This window comes from Lynx rufus, unplaced genomic scaffold (assembly GCF_022079265.1).
Source record: "Lynx rufus isolate CCGP_SWC_20201006 ecotype Redwood Valley unplaced genomic scaffold, mLynRuf1.p SCAF_19, whole genome shotgun sequence".
Lineage (NCBI taxonomy): Eukaryota > Metazoa > Chordata > Mammalia > Carnivora > Felidae > Lynx > Lynx rufus.
In genome coordinates this window covers 5,832,457-5,851,066 of record NW_025814833.1, presented here as the reverse complement: position 1 = coordinate 5,851,066, position 18,610 = coordinate 5,832,457, and the positions used below count along the sequence as shown (strand labels likewise).

The window sequence follows — 18,610 nt, the reverse complement described above, 5'->3', positions numbered from 1 at the left end:
TTTTTTAATAGTAGCCACCCTAGTGGGCCTGACATGATATATCATTGTTGTTTTGATTTTTTTGGTTTCTGCTTCTCTGATGATTAGTGATATTGAACATCTTTTAATAGGCAACTATAAATATTTTATAAGTATTTTTGTTAACATATGTTTTCATTCCTCTTGGGTAAATACTTAAGAATGGACTAACTGAGGGGCACCTGGCTGAGTCTGTAGAGCATGTGACTCTTGATCTCAGGGTTGTGAGTGTGAGCCCTATGTTGGGGGTAGAGATAACTTATGAAAATAAAATCTTAAAAAAAATAGACTAGATGAGTTGTAGAGCAGAGACAAATGTAACTTTATATGAAACATCCAAACAGTTCTTCTAATTAATTGGTTATAATATTTTACACTCCTTGCAGAAGCATATGGATGTTCCATTTGCTCTAAATTCTCAGCAGCACCTGTCTTTGATATTTGCCTTTCTGGTGTGTGTGAAGTGGTATCTTATTGTGGTTTTAATTTGCATTTTGTTGGTGGCTAAAGTTGTGAAACACCTTTTCATATGTTTATAATTTATTTGTGTATCTTCTTTTGTGAATTGCCCATTCAACTTTTTGCCATTTAATACAAAATTGCTGGGTGTTTTTTTTTTTTTGGTCTTTTAATTTTTGATTCAGAGACATTCTTCATGTATCCTAGATATAAACCTTTAGTCAGATATATGTTTTACACTATTTTTTCTAAGTCTGTGGCTTATTTGTTTTCTTAGTGGCATTTCTTGATGAGCAAAATTTTCAATTTTGAAGAAGTTCAGTTTATTATTTCATTTTATTGCCCAGAAATCCTTGCCTATTCCAAGAGTCTAGATTTAGGACGATGACCCATCTTGAATTACTTTTTTGTGTATGGACTGAGAAAATGATCAAGGTTCATTGCTTTTCCATAGAGATATCCAATGTTCCTTAACAACTGCTTTAAAAAAGCTTTCCTTTCTCCATTGAGTTAACTTTTCAATTTGGTAAAAATTAACTGACTATATATGTGTAGGTATATTTTTGGACTCTCTACTCTGTTATATTAACTCATTAATGTACTCTACTGCCAATATCACACTACTTAATTACCAGAGCTCTAGAGTAAGTCCTAAAGTCAAGTGGTGTAAACTCCTCCAACTTGTTCTTTTTCAAGATTGTTTGGATAGTGTAGTTCATTTTAATTTTCAATAAATCCTAGAATCAGCTTCTATTACTTAAGCAAAACCTTCTGGAACTTTTGATAGGAAGTGTATGAATCTGTAAATCAACTTAGGAATGATGGACATCTTAACAATATTGAATTTTCCAGTCCATTAACGTGGTATAGATCTTCATTTATTTACATTTTCTTTAATTTTTCTCATCAGTGTTTTGATGCTTTCACACTGTATTGAGTAGAAATGATGAAGAAAGACATCCATGCCTTGGTCTTTGCCCGAGAGGAAAATGATTTAATGTTTTACTCTTGGGTTTGATGTTACCTGAAGGTTTTTTCACACATGTCCCTATTTCTGATTTTCTGTGAAAATTTTTTTTAATCATGAAGATTTTTAAAAAATATATTCTCTGTCTTTAAAAGTTTATTTTTAGATTTCAAGAGTTTGACTATGATGGGTATACGTGTAGTTTTCTTTGTGTTTAATCTGTTTAGGGTTCACTGAGCTTCTTAGATGTTTAAGTTGATTTTCAAATGGCAGGAGTTTGAGTGTGATGTTCCTAGGTTGTATTTCTTCTGTTTGGGGTTCAATGAAGATATTCTTGGATATTTAAATGGAAGTCTTTCAACAAATTCAAGAAATTTGGGGCTACTATTTCTTTTTTCTTTTCTTTTTCATTCTCTCTTGTATCCATCTGAAACTGAAGTTACGTATGTGCTAGGCTGCTTGATATTATCACACAGATCCCTGCGACTATTCATTTTATCCCCAATCCTTTTTTCTCTGTTTTTCAGATTAGTGTATTTTTGATTGATCTCTCTTCAAGTTTATTGACTTTTCTGTCATCTCCTAAGCCAATCTAGTGAATTTTTTTAACCTCAGTTATTATATTTTCCAGCTATAGAATTTCCATTTGATTCATATTTATAGTTTCTGTTTCTCTGTGATGTTCCCTATCTGTATATTTATTTTGCATATGTTGTCTTTTAAGTCCTCAACTATTTTTGTAACATCTGCTTTAAAGTTTTTTTATGCTAGTTGCAACATCTCTATCATCTCAGGGTTGATTTCTACTGATTGCTTTTATTTTTTTGAGTATAGGTCACATTTCCCTGCTTCTTTGCATATCTAAGACTTGTTGGTTGATTGCTGAATATAATGAATGATACATTTTAGAAACTCTGGATTCTGTTATATTGCTCTGAAGAATGATTTTTTTTTTTTTTTTTTGCAGGCAGTTGTCTTGGCTAGACTCAGTTTTCAACTTCTTCTCCCATGTGGTATGCAGTAACTAAAATCTCTGGTCCATACTTGCAGGTTCAGTTGTTGCCTTTTTATAGGGTCCCTGGGACTTTCCCTAAGCATGCAAAGATTAAAATTCAGCCAAAGATTTGGGAAGATTAAAAAAAAAACTTGCATTGAAGTAGAGTTGACATACAATATTATATTAATTTCAGGTGTACAACATAAAGATTCACAATTATATACTTTATTAAATGCTCACAATGATAAATGTAGTTTTGAATAAATTTTATATGCATATTTTGGGATTGAACTTGCTCTACAGCACATCACCTTCCAGGTATTCTTCCCTGACTTTCTAGGTGTCCTGTTGGCTCAAAACTTTGCTTTCTTACACCTCAAACCTGCCAGGATGCAGTTTCTGCCCTTAACTCATATGCAGTTTGAGGTGCATGTAAAATCATTAAAACAAAACAAAACAAACACAAATGCAAACACAATTTTACCTATTTTAGTGTGCTTTTCAGGTTTAATTTTACCTCCATTTATGCTCTTGTTCACTCTCTACTGCTTTCATGGTTTTAAAAATACTGTTCCATATTTTATCAGGTTTTTCTTGTCTATGAATTATTTAAAGACATGTTCCATTGTCTTCTGTCTTCCATTGTTGCTGCTCTTCAAATATGTAGTAATTTTTTTTTTATTATGTGGGTAGATATTTTATATAAAGACACTGTAGAGGCTCCAGGTAATATGTTCTACCAATGAGGGTTTTTTTCTTTTCATCTGTTAGGTGGGTAGGGTGAGGGAGTAATCACATTAATTTAATCAGAGACTGAGCTGAATCGAAGGTGTGTTGTAGTTTTAATTAGACTCAATACACCTCTAGTCCTGTTATGTTTCCCAAGCCTGTCCCTTGAAAAGCCTGCAGAGCTCTGTATTCTTCACTTTGAAAGATTAGTATGTTCAGACTATGCTTCGTACCCTTTGGTCTTTACTCTTTGGCCTCTACCCTTACCCCATGATGCTTCTACGTTTGGCAAATATCTTGAGGAAAACACCAGCCATGTGTTTGTGGCAACTTTGTGTCTTAAATATTAGGAGACTAAAGGAGGTTTCAGCCCACCTTATAGAAGCTTCCTAGTCTTCTATATAGCCTCCAAAGTCAGAATATATACTGTGTGTGCGGGGGAGCCAGCTCACATTTAGGTCTCCTGAAGTTTATTAATTGTCATGCCAGTACTCCACAATTGCTGAAAATTTGCTGATTTTCTTTTTCTCAGAAAAACCCTTCTGGTAGGCTAAACCTGATCTTCAGCCTGTGCTAAGGATTAGCAAATGTCCCCAAGGAAGAAAATGGCTGGCAGCAGTCTCCTTATCTCAGAAGGGCTCCTGCCCCCCTCAATTTTAGGTCCTATTTTTTTTTTTGCTTCTACATATCCTCATGGTCTTTTAAAAATATGATATTTTTGCAATTTATCTGGCTTTTTAATGTTATGGTATCAGGAATGGTAGTCTGACATGACTTACTACATCCTACATGGTATAGAAGTCCCTCTAATTGCTATTAATATAAAGAAAAAGCTATTTAAAATGGTCTATTAGATCCTCCATGGTCTGGTTCTGCCTTGCCTCTTCATCCTTATCTCATACCACAATATATCCCTTGTCCTCTCTGTGTCAGCCACACTGACTTTTTTTCAGTCCCTGGATTGATATGCTCCTAGCACAGAGCCTTTTCACATGCTATTTCAGTCTCTGGAACACTTTTCTCTCTTTTCTTTGGTTAATTCCACTGATCTTTTAACTCTCAACTCAATTGTCACTTTCCAGGAACCCTCCCTCAACCTCTCTGATTAGTCAAAGCCCCAATTATGCACACTTACATTATGTATCTCCCCTTTATAGGACTTGTCAGAGTTGCACATTTACATTTATTCATGTAACTATTTAATTAAGAGGTCAGGGGCCATATAATATTTTGTTCACCATTTGTCACCATCCCTAAGCTGGCTAACTCAGTGCCTAACATATAATAAGGTACTCAACACATGCTTTTTAAATTAATAAAGTGTTACCAGCAGGAAACATAGCATCAGAGATCTACTAATACCTGGTTAATATGTTCTACACAACCATTGACCTCTAGGTGGTAAAGAGTGAATAGGTTGGTACAAGGGTAGGAGGTCTTGAACAATAGCTCTCTACATCAAAACAAAACAAAATGAAATAGAGGAAACAGACATAAGCAGCCATTTAGTCCATGGAGGTAGAAAACCTTATTGCCAAAACATGTAGCAATGGCTGATATAGCAATGGCAGGTACTGATGTGGTATTGCAGCTGCAGTGCAAGTAGGAATTATGCTGATGTTACTATGTCCCAGAAACATTTTCAAGCAGTTAAAGCTATCTTTAAGACCACTTAAGCTAATGCTTGACTCAGGACCAGTTTTTTTCTGGTGATTGAATGCTTAAAGTTTTTAAATTTTTTTTTTTTTCAACGTTTATTTATTTTTGGGACAGAGAGAGACAGAGCATGAACGGGGGAGGGGCAGAGAGAGAGGGAGACACAGAATCGGAAACAGGCTCCAGGCTCTGAGCCATCAGCCCAGAGCCCGACGCGGGGCTCGAACTCACGGACCGCGAGATCGTGACCTGGCTGAAGTCGGACGCTTAACCGACTGCGCCACCCAGGCGCCCCTGAATGCTTAAAGTTTTTATGTAGGTGCAGTACTAACAAACATCTTGGGAGACAGGACAATTGAAGTCTTGAACATTTGATGGCAACCACTTAGGGACATATTATTGAAGGGGTGAGGTACATGATTGCCCAGGAAATGTTGAGATGACCATCTTGCTAAAAAAAAAAAAAAAAGGTGTTCCAAAGATTCTTTGCTTCCTTGGGCTGTCCAGAATATCAGAATATCAGTAGGACATGACTGCATGTAAGTATCTACCTGGTTCCTATGTGGGCTCTTCTCTATTGTTTGTAGCTGAGGACATATGACTGTAAAGATCTAGGGAAAACCCAGGCCTGAACTTTTTCCATGCTAAGGCTCCTAGTGTAAAGCTAGATGCTGTGACAAATAGACCCCCAAATATTTAATGTCTCAAACATAGAAGAAGTTTAATTCTCATCCAAATAACAGTACAATGCAGGTGTTCTTTGTTGGCAGGTGACTTCTTTCCAATATAGGGATTTGGGGACCCATATCATAAGATATGACCATCTTATGCCTCTGTCTTCTTCTAGGACACTGCCATCATCTGCATTCATCTATACAAGTGAAAAATAACATGAAAGGCATATATTTACTTCTTAAAAGCCTTAGCCTAGAAATGGCTCATGTCACTTCCTCTTACATTTCACTCCTTAGAATTCAGTCATATGGCTACAGTTAGCTCCAGGGGAGGCTATAAAATGTGGACTAGATGTTTTTCGAATAAGAAAAGGAAATAGATTTGTGTTGAATAGCTGGCAGACATAGACACTTTGTATTCTGTCTTCTAAAAGAGGTTTAGAACCTATAGTATTGGCTGCTTGCTCCATAAGAGAGGGTACAATAAAACTTTAATAGAAAGTGCCCACTTTACTAGTGTGGGCTGAATTTCCATGTCTGTCTTAGCTGGTTTAAGCTGCATTTGTACTAAATGACTTGTCATGGGTGCCAGGCTTTTATGCTTAAAAGGTACCTTTAATGGTTAATAGCTGCCATTTCCACTAGGGATAATTTAACCTCAGCTTACATCACCCTGTTGGAGAAGTAGACTCATATTCTAAGCCAGTGTACTCCATCTCAATAAATGTCCCACTGTAGTCTCAATGCTCAACATAGAATAATTTGTGATTTAATCCTTTTCCTTATTTCCCACATGAAATGTAGGTACAATTTGTGAAATATATGTAGAATATATATATCTTTGTATATCTGTGTAAACAGGGTAAGTTTCTATTAATAATTTATTGATGGTCAAATTCATCAGCTACTTTTCTGTCTTCATCTTCATTTGACTTCTCTAGTATTGATAACATTTTCCTGAAATTCTTTCTGTCATTTACCTCAGTTTCCTGAAGCTCTTTCTGTGGTGTTCATAATACTGTTCTAAACAGTCTTTTCTCCACTTCCCTGGCCTTGTTTCTAAGTCTATGTAGGATCTTCCTTTTACCATTTTTTAAATGTTGATATTTTCCTGTTCTCTTTTTGTTCTGTAGGCTTTCCTTGGGCTATCTTAGCCACTCCCATTAATTTTATATACCATGCTTTGCATGTTTACAGTTCCTGAGTTTATTTATCCATCTAGATCAGACTTCTTTCCTGAGCTCCAAACCCTGAATATCCAACTGTCTTTGGAATAGTTCCACCTTGATGTCCCACAGGCACCTCATTCTTAACAATTCCCAAGCTGAATTAATTGGCCTTCCTCATCACCAAAATTTTGTTTTTTCATCTATTTTAGGTCAGATTCTCTAAAAGTTGAGCCTGAGAGGAGATTCTTGTTCAAATTACTCATTGCTTCAAGAGAAAGGGAGTGAGGGAAGCAGCATAGGGCAGAAGTAATAGTTCAGCAAGTATGTGATCTCAGCTGGAGACTAGCTTCAGTGTGATCTCATGGGGAAAATGCTGGAGTGCAAGTTATATCAGGAGTCCCACCTTGAGGCCAGGGAGTTGGACTTTTGTACCATTCCCAGGGAGTCAATCATTGGCTAAGGTCTGTGGGTAGGACAAAACCTTTAAGGTAAGTTGGCTTCCATTTGGCTTGGACCCTAGGACAATTTTCCTGAGAATGGAACAGCTGTGAGTTATCAGCCAACATTCACAGCAGCTGAGTGATGCACAGTAAAGGGGAAATGGGTGGGACACCAACATATCCATTACTACCCCATCCCTGAGTCCCCTATATCAATATATAGAACTGCTATCTGCCCAGGAATCCAGGTAGAAATCTGGAAGTGATCATGGAGCCCTTTTCCCTCTCATCCCCTTTAAATAGTAAGAATAGTAGATAGCAATTATTGAGCGCCCATAATATAAATTTCAAATACCATATCAAGGTTGTCAAAGACCCATGGAATGCGGTTCCTGTCTCTCTCTCTCCAGTCTTTTGTCTCATATTCTTTCCCTTACACTCTGTTCTGGCCACCCTAAACCTGTTTCAATTTCCTCAACATAACATGCTCCTACTCTCAGCCCCTCCCACCCTGTCACCTTCATCTGGTCAACCCGTATTTGTCCTTCCTGGCAGTCAAGACATTACCTCCTCACGGAAGGCTTCTTTGATCCTTCAGGCTGAATTAACATCTGAGCTCCCCCAGCATGCCATGCAACCTTCCGTAAGAATACATTTCACAGTAAAATACAGCTGTCAGCTTATTTGTCTATCACCCCTCTTTGAATGTGAGCTCTTTTCATTTTGTGTATCTCTGCATCTCTAGCATGTATGTAGTCCAGTGCCTTGCACATGTGGGCACACACTGAATGCTTTTTGCATTAGTGAAAAAATTAATGATGCAAAGGGAAAATGTGGTAAAAATTCTAGATGTTTCTTCTGAAACAAGTTTTATAGAGTTTGGCCTGATGTTTATGTAGGCTATTTATTTTAATAGACACTGGAGAGATGAATATCCACAAATAGACAATCTGTTATTGTATTAAACTTCTTTAGTTCTCCTGGCTCACTGAGCTCCATTCCAGAGTCCTCAACGAATCAGGAAGAAGGCCACAGACCTAATATTCACTTAGAATATGCTAAGATAGATCTCTCTCTAAAATCTCCCTCTGACCATTGCGTTAATTTTCTATCACTGCCTATGATACTGTATATATATATACTACATATATATAATATATTTATAATATATATATTGTTTTCATCCTTATTTCTAGCACACAGCTCCTAAAACATTTGGAATTCCCTAAGTGAGGAGAATGGTAAAGGTGTATTTTATTATGTTAACGAGATGTTTGGAGTACATCTAAGGATGGTAGCTGGTTGCCAGGGGAACCAACCACGTGATTAGAAGGTTGAGGCTTTCAGTCCCACCCCCTTGACAGTTGGGGAAGGGAGAGGGGCTGAAGGTTGAATGAATCATGAATGGCCCATGATTTAATCAATCATGTCTATGTAATGAAGCCTTCATAAAAACTTCAAGGGACAGGGTTTGGAGAGCTTCTAGGTTGGTGAACATGTGCAGATTTGGGGAGAGTGGCACATGCTTGGAGAGGGCATGAAAGTTCCACACCTTTCCCCTATACCTTGCCCTATGCATCTCTTCCATCTAGCTGTTCCTGAATTATATCCTTTTATAATAAACTGGTAACCTAGTAAGTAAAATGTTTCTGTGAATTTTGCGAATCACTCTAGCAAATTATTGGAACCTCCAGTCTATTCCTGGTTTGTCAGAAGCCCAGGTGACCTGGATTTGTCACTGGTGTCTGAAGTGTGTGTGTATGGGAGCAATCTTGTAGAACTGAACCCTTAGCTTGTGGTATCTGATGCTATCTCCAGGCAGGTATTGTCAGAATTGAATTATAGGACACCCAGCTGGTGTTGAATAATTGCTTGGTTATGTGGGAAGCCCCTTTCCCCAACAGACACAGTGGAATTGGCGAGCAGACCCTTTATGGCCATACCAAAATAGCACAGACTTAGTGGCTTAATACAACACCCATTTATTATCTCAGTGTTCTGTAGATCAGAAGTCTATGTGTACTCAGCTGGGTGCTCCACTTAGTATCACACAAGGCTGAAGTTAAGGTGTCAGTCACGCTGGACCCTTATTTGGAGTCTCGGGGGGTAAATCACTTCTAGGCTCAGTCAGATTGTCAGCAGAATTTAGTTCTGTACAGTTGTAAGACTGAAGTCCCTATTTCCTTGCTGGGTGTCAGCTGAGAGCTGTCTGCAGCTTCCAGAGGCTGCCCATATTCCCTGACTTGTAGCCTCCTTCCTCCATTTTCAAAGTCAACAATGGAGTGTTGAGTCCTCACACTTTGAATCTCTCTGACTCTTGCTCCTCCCTCCTCTTCTGGTTTGAAGGACTCATATAATCAGATTAGGCCTACTTTTTGCAATATAACATAACAATCACAGGACTAAAATCAGAGATTGGAGATAATGGGGGCCAAAATTCAGCTTATCACAGCAACCAGTCATAGGAAGAATGAAGAGAAGGGTATGTGCTCTAAACTCTAGTCCCCAGTTGTGACAGGACAGTTGTGACTTTTCTCTCTCCCTCTGTTTCCAGATGAAGGACCTACGTCATGAAAATATTAACCCTTTATTGGGCTTCTTCTATGATTCAGGAATGTTTGCCATTGTGACAGAATTCTGTTCCAGAAGGAGCCTAGAAGACATATTGACAAATCAGGATGTGAAACTTGACTGGATGTTTAAATCATCACTTCTGTTGGATCTTATCAAGGTTAATGGAAAGACTGAGGAAATTTTAGATTTTCCCTAGAGATTAGAATTTAAATGTTTTTGGGATGTTTTATTTTCCTTGGGTCATTGTGATGATCTCACTCTTCCACCTTCCTACCCATGGTCTGCCCCCATCCCTTCTCGTAGTTCCTTTGTCCATATCTATCATAAGGTACTGATATAGAAAAGGTTTACTCTTCCCACCCCTGTTCCTCAATTTGAGGGCCAGATTTGTCTTTACTTCCTGTTGCCATTGAGCACTCTTTGCCTTAAGCAATACTTTCTTCCATCCTGTTTCTCTGCATTCTGGATGTGGAAAAGTACTCATTCCCAGATCCTTTGGTGCTGCTTAACTTCATCTCCTGGTTCGCCTTCTAAAAGGTGCTTCAGTCTAGAACTAGGTGACAGGTCTTTACATACCATTGGTGTAAATATAAAACTCAGCATGACCAGAAAGCCAAAAGACCATAGGGTCTATTGGGCAGCAACTCTATTCTCTGAGGCAAGGACTATTGACAGCTAAGGGGGTTCATGGATGGGTCTATGTATTGGCTTTAGTGCAGTCCTTGAACTCCTTGGAATAATATGCAAATTTTATCTACATGCATTTTTATGGAGCTGAACTGCTTAATCAATGATTTGTTGAGCTTCCTGCATATTGACCAGTCTTGACCTTTCTATTGTGGCCTAACCTTTTTCAAGGTAGTTTTATAGACATTATCGCATTCCAATTGTCCATAAAATAAGTGTGATTAGCCTCCTTTTACGGAGGTTCAGAGAAGCTAAATGAGGTATACTTTGTTATATAGTGTCTGCCATACATAGTAAGTGCTCAATAAATATTTATCAGCCAACTATTAAGTGGCAGAGCTGATAATAGAATCCAAATCTCCTGATTTCAATTCTAGTACTCTTTCCACTCATCCTATAAGCAAGGTCCCGTGAGTTAAGGGAGAATCTTCTAAATGACGGTCCTCTCAGGCCCATGATGAATGAAAGCCAAGCATTAGACAACCCTGGGGGAAATCTCACCCACTGCAGACTTGGCTTGGAAGTACTGGGGACTGCAGATTTTCTGAGGGCACAGGATGTAAAGCATACAAATACAAAGGAGTGTCAGGTCACAAAATAGAGCAATGTACTTAAAAGGGCTCAGCATAAACAGTTCTGAGATGATTGCACTAGAATATGAATTGCATTTATATGTGAATGAATAAACCCATCTGATAGAGTCCTGGTGGATTACATTTGAATGTCATATAAAGTTGCCCAGCAAGCTGCAAAGATCAGCAGTATTCAGCTTTCATGTTATATTTTTAATTACAAAAATACCGTATTAAATGAAATTTAAAATCACATGATATAAATATATATGGGAATACATTGACATTTACTCAACCCTCTTTCACATCTTCCCCCAAAGTTAACCACTGATGACAATTTGATGATTAACCTTGCAATTCATTTCATGTGTATTTACATACATTATTGATTTGGTTGTTTTTAAAAATATATGCTGTCACATAGTTTTGCATCTTAGTATTTTTCACTTACTTTATGGCTTAGAGATGATTCCCTGTTCGTACATACGGATCTATTTTATTGCTATTAACTGCTGGAGAATATTCCACAGTTGGGATGCACCACAATTTGGACAGTTCCTTCTTGATACATATTTACTATAGTTTTAATGATATAATATTGTAAAGCAGAGCTGCCTTGAGCATTCTGGTGTATGTCTCCTTGTGCAGATGTACAAGCATTTCTTTAGAGGAGAAGCAGAATCCTTAGGTCACAGGGTATGCATGCTTTCAATTTTGATACCTGTTGCCAAATTGCCCACCAAAAGGGTGAACCAATTTTCATTCCTGCCAATGGTGGGTGAAAGTTGGGCTAGACCTTTTGGGGGGAAATCAGAATCTTTCAATTCTTGGAAATTATGTATGCATGGATCTATCCTATGTTTGAAATGTCAATAAATCTCCCAATAACAGACACTTCTCTATACATACAAGATACATTTATTCATCAAAGCATAAAATTTTAGAGCTGGAAGGGACCTGGAAATAATTCTTGTCAAAATTTTGCTTTGCCTGCATATAAGAAAAAAGGGCTGAATTCTTGACTATAATAGCTCATACCATTAACAAGCTCAGACACTGGCTTCTAAAAGCACAAAATAGTTAAATAGGTTACTAAATAAATCCTGTTTGTATCATCTGCAGGGCATGAAGTACTTACACCACAGAGAGTTTGCTCATGGGAGGCTGAAGTCTCGGAACTGTGTGGTTGATGGGCGTTTTGTACTAAAAGTGACAGATTACGGCTTTAATGATATCTTGGAAACACTAAGACTCTCCCAAGAGGAACCTTCTGCAGAAGGTAAGCAATGTATTATGCCCTTCTGATGCATACAAGGTAACTCCAAAATTCAAATGAGAATACGCACTGAATTAAAGCCTCAGGCCGATTCAACTACCCACTTTTGTTGAAAATTCAGCCTCATTTCCAAGCCAAAGGAGTTGAATGAAGTCTGCAGGCTGTAATCTCAGCACAGCCTACCCTTCAGAACAAAGCCAGTGCAATACTGTTGAGTTCCTGCTGTGGCAGGATTAGGCGGTATTGTTTGGAGACCCCAGGAGTCTCTGGAGGAACTTGCTGAGCTATAGGCACACAGTAGGTGCTCAATAAATACCTGTCAATTTGAATGGAAGGTAATTTGGTAGCTGGATCCCCACGAAGCACATGCTGGAATGGGATGTCACTAGAGCCTACCCTCACTGTCTCAGTCTGAGAGAAAGAAGCAAGGAGGGGGCTCCTAACAAGTAAATACTCTGTGGGTTGTGTGGGATGGCTTCAGACAGAAGTATGGCCTTCTAGTAAATAAGTAGGCATGCCTGTAAACTCCCGTTTTGTGTTTTTGTCTTCTGTTTAGGGCCCCGGTGGCAGCACCAAACAATGCCTGTAGGGGTCATAACAGATCAAAGAAAAAGGAGAAATCTGAGATGGGGAATTGGGAGTGGGTGAGTGAAAAATAGGAGGGAATGTACTGATGGAAGAGAAGAAGGAAGAAAGAGAAAGAGTAGAGAAGGAGAGAATGAACTGAGTTAAATACATATAGGAAACTTGGGCATTAAAGGTTTTGACCAGCACTGCAAGGGTGAAGAGAGTGACATAAAAACACAGAGAAACCGACAACCCCAAAAAGGCAGACAGAGGGACATATCAAGATTACAACACATACTCATATTCTTAAGAGTCTGTGGCATTGGAACTTTTCACACTGCAGACTTTACTACATAAGAGAAACGAAAACTGAAAGACACAGGGAGGACACATGCATACAGACAGACAGCTCAGCCATCAGTGGCATCATCTTCGTGCTCTATAAAACTTATGGAATACTGAACTTTAGGGAGGCATCTAGTCCAACTTTCTCATTTTACAGATGAGATCACTGAGACTCAAGGTTTGCCCAAGTCCTGCAGCTACTTAGCAGCAGTGCCAGGAATTCAATTCAGGTTTTTGGAAGACTGGCCCCTACATCTAGCTAAATTATGGCTTATAATAACATTTTCCTTTCTCTGCCCATCCATACTTTGGAGGACTTGAAGCTCCTGGTAATCACAGTAAAAACCATGTGATATTCTTTCTTTCTCTCTCCGCCCCCCACCCCCTTTCTGTGGACCTGTTCTTGTTGCCAACTTAGTCTTATGGTTATTGTTTGGCTAATTCCAATTTGAAATCTTGAATAGTTGCCTGGTGTTAATGCTGAGGATGTTGAGGACAATGGCTGCAGATTGGCAAGTACTTAGCTTCCTGTCACTATGAGTCATCTATAAAAGATAAAACACAATGACCAGCCTCCCAGAGTTCCACTTAATTCACAGGTTGGCAACTTGCAAACTTAAGAAGCTCTGGTATTAGAGTGGGGAAAGGATAGTGCGTGTGTGTGTGTGTGTGTGTGTGTGTGTGTATGGATCCGGTCTGTCTCTTGCTGTCTCTCCCTCTTACTGCTTCATTTCACTCTCCAAATTGCAATGGCAGTCTGGATGCTCAAATCCACTCTTCACGCACTGCAGCCAGAGGGGAGTTTTCTCAACTGCAAATCTGATCATGTTACAGCTGTGCCAAAACTCACTGAATGGCTTCCCATTGCTCCTAGGATAAAGTTCAAATTCCTTTACATGGCTTATGAGCCCTGTGTGGTTTGGGCCTCGTGGACCTCTCATGCTTAATCACTCCTTCTCCACATCTGTGCTCTAGCAGTACTGAGCTCCTTCCAGTTGTTTACCCCAGGCTCTCTCTTACTTGCAGGTCTTCACACATGCTGTGCCCATTCCTTGGGATACTCTTCCCTTCCCAGTCTGTTATACACTCCTCTGAGTCTGGCTAAATTCTACTCTTTCTTCAGGGCTTAACTTTAATACCACTGATTTAAGAGACTTTCCATGACCCCCTTTGCTCAGCTAAGCTCCTCTCTTTATGATCCTTAGGGCTTTGAACTTTGTTGTTTTTTTATATTAAACATTTAAAAATGTTTATTTATTTTTTGAGAGGGAGAGAGACAGAACGCAAGCAGGGGAGGAGCAAAGAGAGAGGGAGACACTGAATCTGAAGCAGGCTCCAGGCTCTGAGCTGTCAGTATAGAGTCCATCGTGGGGCTCCAACTTGTGAACCGTGAGATCATGACCTGAACCGAAGTCAGATGCTTAACCCTGAGCCAAGCAGGTGCCCCTGAACTTTGTTGTAATACCATACTTTAAAAACATTTTTTAAAAATGTTTATTCATTTTTGAGAGACACAGCATGAGCGGGGAAGGGGCAGAGAGAGGGAGACACAGAATCTGAAACAGGCTCCAGGCTCTGAGCTGTCAGCACAGAGCCCACCACGGGGCTCGAACTTCCAAACTGTGAGATCCTGACCTGAGCCAAAGTCGGATGCTCAACTGACTGAGCCACCCAGGCGCTCCAGTTGTAATATCATGCTTTGTTGATATGGCATGCTGTCTTCTCTCCCTTCCCAACCTATAAGCTCTGCAAAGGCAAGAAACAGGCTTGCCTCCCTCAGTGCCTTTCACAGCATCTGGCAAAACAAATGTTGGTTGAATCAGTGAATTGATCGAATAAAATGAAATAATGAACCTTACTGCTTCCCTCTTAGATGACAGGGCTAATAGAATCTTATAATTAGGAGGCCCTTGCAAATCATCTGGCTCAACTTCCATTTTACAGATGGGGAAGCTGAGGTTTGGTAAGGTGACCAAGCTAAGATTGTGAACCCCTGTCTCTTGACTTTCAGCTCTACTTTCTTTTGCACTTCACCACGCTGGCTCTCCACAGTTGATTTTTATCACCATAGCAAGGCTCAGAGTTAGTACTGGCATCAGCAGATACAAAACAAGCCAAAGTAATTTTTCTAGTTTTCCTGAGAGTTCAAGTCTAATGGCAGGTAGTGGCTCTTACTTGGCTCTGGAGTGGGGATGGGGAAATGGGGGTAGGTTGTAAGTGTATTCATTACTGTCCACTTTCAATTATGTAAGTTTAGTGCAGATAAAGCCTCATTTTAGCCATTAACAACATACATGTAAGTGCTCTTTGAAAATACTATTTGGTAATGATTGTATTTAATCACCCCGCTTTTTACCAGAGAGTTTCGCCCTCTTTTCCCTTCTTGTGCTTTTAAATGTGCAGGAGAGAGGATAACAGAAGAAGCAGCTGCGTTTTTCTTGCTCCAAGATACACCCCCCCCCGCCCCTCCAAACCATATCAGAAATGTATTCCTGAAATCCCACAGTCAGAAATGTATTCTTTTCACCAAAGTAATGTTCAATCTTTTGGTTATTTGCAAATACAAATCCTCCTAGACAAGAAGATATAATGGCAAAATCATTATAGTAAAAATATCAGAGAATGTCATGAGGGTGGGAGAATGTAGGGGTGTGGGACAAAGGCTGGGGACATCTGGGAGACAAAGGGAGAAAGTAAGTACATGATTGGGGGTGAGGCTAGAATTCCCTGTTCCACCATTTTGATCAGGATTGGCTCAAAATAGGAATTTCCAGGGCGAGTTTCTCTTTCCCGGGTTTCACTAACAAATGAAAATAAACTCTGACCTTTCCATCCTCCAGCCTGCTTCCCATGGGCTAGTCCCGTGGGATCACTTCCCAATACCCCAAATTTATAGAGATGAAAAGTTAGCCAGCACTTTCCCCCTGCACTCACCCTCACCCTCAGCAGACACTCTTCTCCAGACTTCCTTCCTGGACTTCAACCCCTTGTTTACTCCAAACATCTCCCCTCCAAGGAGCACATGAATCCCATCCCCAGCCCTGTCACTACCTTCATTATAGCCTTCCTGTGTATCTGGTTCCCTGTCCTGCTGCTGCTGCCCCCATCCCCCATCCCCCATTCAGGCCCTCTTCCCCTTGCCTCCGGCTCTTACTGTAATAACTTCCTAGCTGGTCTCCCTGACTCCAGCCTCTCTCCTTCTTCAATCCAGTTTGTGCAGGTTGCCAGATTAATCTTCCAAACACAGCTTTCATCAAATCTCTCTCCAGCTCCCGCACCCCTACTGCCTTTTGTATTCACTCCAAATGCCTTCATTTGGCTCTCAGGGCCTCTCACCTTCTGCCCTCATTCTTCCAGCCACTCTCCCTCCCCCACTTCATCAAGCCCATTTCTCATTTCTCATTATTCCTTAACAGAGCCCTTCTCTTCAGCCAAGCTAATCTGCTTACCACCACCCCCATCTGCAATTTGCTCCTTTCTACTTCTCGTTCTTTTGCACGTACTGTTCTTTCTCCCTGCAAAGCCCTTACCCTCTCAGCTCTAGGAAACTGCATCCTTGACCTTTTGAACAAACTCCTTTAAGATTTAACTTTTTCCAGGAAGCCTTCCTGGATTAATTTGACCAGCTGTTTTCTCTTTTTCTAGTTTGAACTTCATGGAATTGCCAATATTCAACCATTTTTGACCCACAGAAATGACAATTTCATATGACTCAATGTAAAAGGCTGCCTCCAACTTTTGACTAGTCCATTTATATTATTAATGTGTATTTCTTTCTACATTACTTAAGTGGCCCTGCCGTGTATTGCAGTCAGGGGTTCACAGGTCTGTCTTGCCCACTGGTCTGTGAACTCTACGAGGGCAGAGGCAAGGTCAAATTCATCTCTGGCACCATCCCTGTACCTAGCATAGTGCCTCCTACATAGTAGACCCTCAATAAATAGTTGTAGAACTGACTTGAAGGGACTGTTGCACCTTTTTGCTCTGTGAGGAATAGAGGGAGCCTGGAGATCCTCTAATCCTCTTAGAGAAGACCTGGAGAAAGCAACTTGTGAATCCCTGAGCTCCAACACAATCAAATTACCAGGCACATATAGATCTCAGCAAACAGCAAATCCATGGCAACTAGAGTGGTTGTGCACTTGCCTTTCCCTGGCAGCCTGCCAATTGCTACTTGCAGGTTCAAGAGAGCAAGAAAGGAAGTGCCAGATAGTTTTGCTACTTTGAGCTTCTCTGCCCTTCCCCACACCTCTGCTGTGTCTGCCTGCATGGTCCTGGAGTGGGGAGAGTAGTATGCTTTCTCTGTGCGTAATTTCTTAGATTCATAGATTTGGACCCTGGGGGGCACTAGCATGCCATTCTATCTAATAAAAATATAAAGCAGTCAATGAAACAGCACCCTTGGAACCCTTGAGGGCATTGCAGATGCTGTCAGTTAATCCTTCCTGCATTTATTACACAATGCTTTCTTTTCAGAGTTGCTATGGACGGCCCCTGAACTGTTGAGAGCTCCAAAGGGCAGCAGGTTAGGTTCTTTTGCAGGAGATGTCTATAGTTTTGCCATCATCATGCAAGAAGTGATGGTCCGGGGCACCCCATTCTGCATGGTGGATCTGCCTGCCAAAGGTAAGCAGGAGGTGAGAAAAGGGCACTGGGGGCCACCATGACCCAGATCATCAGCCTAACCCAGGCTGTTGTAATTTGCCACAAGAGTGAACACTCTTATCTGTCTGTGCTAACTGCCTGCTAGTCTGCAAATAACTCGAGTTGTGTACAGGTGGGACTTGGAGCCAAACAGATTTAGGCATTTGGAAGAAATTCCGTAACCCAAGAAGCTGGCTTTTCCCAAACTGTGATGCAAGCCAAGGACCTACAGGACCTATGTTGGTCCTTTTTTTTTTTTCTTTTTAGGAGCCTCTTCTACTTTGAGACACTCCATGCCAGGTATTTCAGTACCCCTCATGATGCTGGTGAATGGCAAGGTCCTTCCATATTTTCATACTATAGGCTTTCATCCTCATCTTTCATGAAAATGTTTGACTACCAGGCACAATCCATCAATGAATGGTAAAATCAGTGGGCAAAAGTTTGAGGGGAAACAGGATATTTGCATATTCTAAGAGTGTAAACCCTCTAGATACTTACTAATTACAGGTGGAAAAATAACACGTTTACTAACAGAGGATCCTGCAGACACTACCTTAACCAAGTGATCAAGGCATGTTGACCTCATGTACCCCTTGAAGTGATACACCAAGAAGGGCACAATATCACCCTTGTGGAATTTTTGCAAAAAATGCATAACCTGAATCTAACCATGAGAAAACATCAGACACACCCGTAAGTGAGAGACATTCTGCAAAATAACTGTCCAATACTCATCAAAAGTCATGAAACACAGTGACAGAATAAGGAACCATCATGGATTGAAGGAGACTGAGACACAATAATTAACTGCAGATTGGGATCTTGAATTGGAT

General features: G+C 40.1%; 1 protein-coding gene across 1 annotated transcript in view; it reads left to right on the top strand.

Annotated features, from left to right (window-relative positions):
- GUCY2F (guanylate cyclase 2F, retinal) overlaps nucleotides 1-18,610 on the top strand; it is a 90,107-nt gene that overhangs the window by 49,011 nt on the left and 22,486 nt on the right. Inside the window, exons 8-10 of the mRNA XM_047082130.1 lie at nucleotides 9,664-9,840; nucleotides 12,065-12,221; nucleotides 17,607-17,756. Of these exons, the coding sequence (XP_046938086.1) occupies nucleotides 9,664-9,840; nucleotides 12,065-12,221; nucleotides 17,607-17,756 (484 nt within the window). The remainder of the gene's footprint in view (nucleotides 1-9,663; nucleotides 9,841-12,064; nucleotides 12,222-17,606; nucleotides 17,757-18,610) is intronic.